The sequence below is a fragment of the Rhagoletis zephyria genome, unplaced genomic scaffold, assembly GCF_001687245.7.
Source record: "Rhagoletis zephyria isolate East Lansing unplaced genomic scaffold, Rhagoletis_zephyria_1.1 Rzeph_scaffold_03726, whole genome shotgun sequence".
NCBI classification, from domain to species: Eukaryota; Metazoa; Arthropoda; class Insecta; order Diptera; family Tephritidae; genus Rhagoletis; species Rhagoletis zephyria.
This window is the reverse complement of record NW_016160809.1, coordinates 1-4,579: the sequence shown is the minus strand read 5'-3', so window position 1 is coordinate 4,579 and position 4,579 is coordinate 1. Positions and strand designations below refer to the sequence as shown.

At 36.4% G+C, this 4,579-nt stretch overlaps 1 protein-coding gene across 1 annotated transcript; it reads left to right on the top strand.

Annotated features, from left to right (window-relative positions):
• Positions 1-2,068: 2,068 nt before the first annotated feature.
• Positions 2,069-2,560, top strand: LOC108369530 (uncharacterized; the record flags this gene model as incomplete). Its single annotated transcript, XM_017624648.1, has 1 exon — positions 2,069-2,560. A coding segment is annotated over exon 1 (492 nt), but the record flags the coding sequence as incomplete, so codon positions are not given.
• Positions 2,561-4,579: the final 2,019 nt, after the last annotated feature.

The window sequence follows — 4,579 nt, the reverse complement described above, 5'->3', positions numbered from 1 at the left end:
TTCCTCATTGGAAGAAAGTTTCTGTTGGGTGTTTGGGCCACCGCCCGTGCCTTTACTGGCTTTTAAATTTTGCGACGCCTTTTGACGCACATATTTTTTTTGGTCGGTCCACACCTATAAAAAGTAAAGAAAACGATAATTTAAAGCGAAAACTACATATTTAATCACTTTTACAAACCTTTTTCCACTCAGTCGTATTTTTTGTCGGTGGACCTGCGGAGTTTAGTTCCACCTCAGCGTTCCGCCAAAACCGGGAAACTTCCTCTTTGTTGCCCCTATGGAAGCCGCGAGCAATGTCCGGCCTAGCTTCCATTAGGCTTATTAAAATTTCCACCTGCTTTCTATTTGTTGTTTTAGACCTAAAATGAAAGCATTGAACGTTTTATTACTCCAAATTTTCTTTAAATTGTAATTAACTTACATTTTTGTAGCAGCTCCCTTTTAAAATACTGGTGAAAATTCTCCCAGAATAACGAAGTCAATTCTCTTCCTTTTTGACATTCGTAATACCTACTTTTTTCCCCAAACACATTTTCCCTTTTTCGAAGATCGTTTAGAATAGGAGGAAAGAGAAAAGAGGAAAATTTCTCAGGAAATTTTTATTCATGATAGGAGGAAAGGGAAATGAGGAAAAATTCCTGGGGAGTTTCTGTTCAGAATCGGGCTGTATGAGTGGGACAAGTGGATACCGTATTGCACTTTCGCATGTAATATAGAGGTGGAGAAAACATCGTGGCGCTATCGATACATCGATGTTTTTGCATTTTTGCTAAACATCGATGGTTGATGGTGACTATCGATGTTTCTTTTGTACACCTCTGCGCATGTAAAATGAAATAATATTAGTTTTCAATTTATAACTGTGGCGATCAACGCCAACAATCAAACTAAATTCAGGTTACGAATCAAATTATCTATGGTATTGTATTGTACTGGCGAAATAAGTTTGTCAGTATTGATATGAAAACTCGTAAAAGTTTACGTTCGAGTTGTGAAATATAAATCCTGTGTTTCAGTGGTACGGCTGTCTTTCACTGGTACGACAGCAAGCAATTTTGTGAATAATAAAAGCGAATAAACATTTTTGTGGATAGTTCGTGTTGTGAAATATAAATCCTGTGTTTCACTGATACGGCAGTACACCACTGACATACGCCACATCCCTGGAAAAGACAACGTTGTCGCGGATTTACTTTCTCACATCGAGAGCATCACGGGCTGCGAGCAAATCAGTTTTGAAGATTTAACTTAAGATCAAAAAACCGATGTAGAATTGAATGATTTTTTGAAGAACAACGACTCCGCACTTCAACTTAAGCTAGTTAATATTCCAAGCGCGGCAAGTACTATTGTATGTGATGTTGCTACCAAACATGTACGACCATTCATCACAAAAGGTTTTCGCCAGTAAGCTTTCAATTCGGTGCATAATTTAGCTGATCCGAGTAAGCGTTCAACCATCAAGCAAATTAGTGAGCGTTTTGTTTGGCCGAATATGAAAACAGACATCGCCAATAGGGTAAAAACTTGTATTGCATGCCAAAAGTCCAAAATTTCCAACAACAACACACAACAGATCTGCAATCGATAATTTTGCAGTGCCGGACAAGCGTTTTTNTAAGCTTTCAATTCGGTGCATAATTTAGCTGATCCGAGTAAGCGTTCAACCATCAAGCAAATTAGTGAGCGTTTTGTTTGGCCGAATATGAAAACAGACATCGCCAATAGGGTAAAAACTTGTATTGCATGCCAAAAGTCCAAAATTTCCAACAACAACACACAACAGATCTGCAATCGATAATTTTGCAGTGCCGGACAAGCGTTTTTCATGGATACATATCGATTTGGTGGGACCACTGCCGATTTCAAATGGTTACCGTTACTGCATGACAGTCATCGATCGTTTCAGCCGATGGCCTGTTGCCGTTCCCATTGAGGATATCTCCGCAGATACGGTAGCAAGGGCTTTGGTTAACGGGTGGATAGCGTTTTATGGCGTACCAGCGAAAACACGACAGATCAGGGTAAGCAGTTTGAGGCAAAACTTTTTAACGAGCTAGCACAAGTCATGGGCGCCAAATATATTCGGTCAAGCCCACGACATCCGCAGGCAAATGGTTTAATGGAACGTTTCCACCGAACTATGAAGGCAGCAATTAAATGTCAAGACATCGAACGTTGGACCGAAGCATTGCCATTGGTTATGCACGCGCTACGCAATGTTTACAAAGACGATATAAAAGCAACACCGTCAGAGATGCTATATGGGACGACGCTGAGAATGCCTTGCGATTTCTTCGAAGAAATCGGTTACAATAGTTCAGAAACCGAATTTGTCAAACAATTACGAGAAATGATGGACAAAGTTCGACCGGTTCCTACATCTAACCATGCCAACAAGAAAGTTATCGCTCAAAAAGATTTGCAGGTGTGCGCACATGTTTTTCTGCGCAACGATTTGGTTCGGAAGCCGCTAAAAACACCCTACGACGGACCTTATGAAGTTTTAAACCGGGACGACAAAACTTTCGAAATTAAAATCGGAGAGCGTAAAGTTCGTGTAAGCATCGATAGGCTTAAAGCAGCATTTCTTCTCATTAACGACGAGTTACTTTCAAACGACGCCTCGTTGGAAGCAAAAGATCATACAGCGAACCCTACGATCAAGATTCAGAGGGAGCAGCCTAAAAAAACAGATGGCAAAAGCGACGAACCAAAGAGGACAGGAAGCGGAAGAATTATTCAGAAGCCAAAAATGTAACTTTTATTAGTATTTAAATTAGTATTTTTTTCGTGCCTTTTCTCTGCCATTTAAGTCACTGGTAGGGGAGTAATGTAGCGATCAACGCCAACAATAGAACTAAATTCAGGTTACGAATCAAATCATCTATGGTATTGTATTTTTAAAACTGGCGAAATGAGTTTGTCAGTATTGATATGAAAACTCTTAAAAGTTTACGTTACGAGTTTGTAATGCATAAGAAATCCGATCTGGTAGCACCATTGTCATTAAGAAGAAGGTGCAAGAAAAAAGGAAGAATTATTGAGATAGCAGAGAGGCGACACGTATTTTTAATAAGCAAGCATTTTTGTGAATAATAAAAGCGAATAAACATTTTTGTGGATATTTCGAGTTGTGAAATATAAATCCTGTGTTTCACTGGTACGACGCCCACATCACAGTGTACAGTAAACCAGCAATTGACAATATGCTTATTTGAAAATTAATACATGAAATATTGTGCATGTATGGGATTATTTTGTCATTAACCCATAGGCAACTGGTGCAAAAGTACCCCCAAATGTTTGTTGATGTATTTGAAATGTAAATTTTAACAGCGAAATTCGTAAAAAAAAATAATAAAACAAAAATATTGTTGAGTTTACGGGATGTACATAGCTCAGTGGTTAACGCTTCTGACTTTGAACATCGAATTCGCAGGTTCGATTCCTGCTGAAGTCTAGAAAAAAGAAGTCTGATGAGGAGATGTGGTGATCTCCGAAATAGTGCTATAACTTCTACCGCTTAGACTTTGTTGCTTTTTCAATTTTTCCTAATAAACAATCGTGGTACAAAGCTCAATAAAAATATTAAAAAAAAAAAAATATTGTTGATTACTACATGGGAGGTGGTCGTGGTTATAGACAGGTTTCACCAAAATTTAATACTAACCTAAATTATACCAAAGGCAACTTCGCCACCGACTTTCGTTAAAATATCTAAATTTTGTTCGAATTAGCGTGTTTACAAACAGACACGACTGAACCAATTCATTTCGTCATTCTGAATATATGCTTATCTGCATAAACCTTTCCTGCATTAGTTCGAGCGTCGATATATACCTTTGGGTACATATTTCATAAAAACTTTGGAGCTCTACACTATAAGAGTGGTATATTTTTAAATTAGAGAGTTCTACCTTTAAGCTAAGTAATACTTGTTTTACCCCCTAATTTATGGGTCCATTTTCCAAAATCAGCCCACCATTATTCACTCAAAGTTGTGTTTGGAACTAGATATGACTTATGTAGGAACTGCATCCGGTTATAATCGCTTACGCTGCAAGCCTGATTTGCTAGGAATTGTGTTTTTCTCGTTGTTCTATTTCATGTGACTTGAAAATATTTTCCACTATAAGAAAATATTGAAATTGGATTTCATTTGTGTTAAATAAAACGACAACTGTGAAAAAATATCAACCAATACATTCAAATAAATTTTCAAATTTACATTGTTTGTTTTGCCTATCTGGATTACTGTATACTGTGGCCCACATAATCTTTCAAAACAAAAATCAAAATATTTTATCTCTTTTTAATATAATAATAATAATAATAATAATAATAATAATAATAATAATAATAATAATAATAATAATAATAATAATAATAATANAATTGGATTTCATTTGTGTTAAATAAAACGACAACTGTGAAAAAATATCAACCAATACATTCAAATAAATTTTCAAATTTACATTGTTTGTTTTGCCTATCTGGATTACTGTATACTGTGGCCCACATAATCTTTCAAAACAAAAATCAAAATATTTTATCTCTTTTTAATATAATAATAATA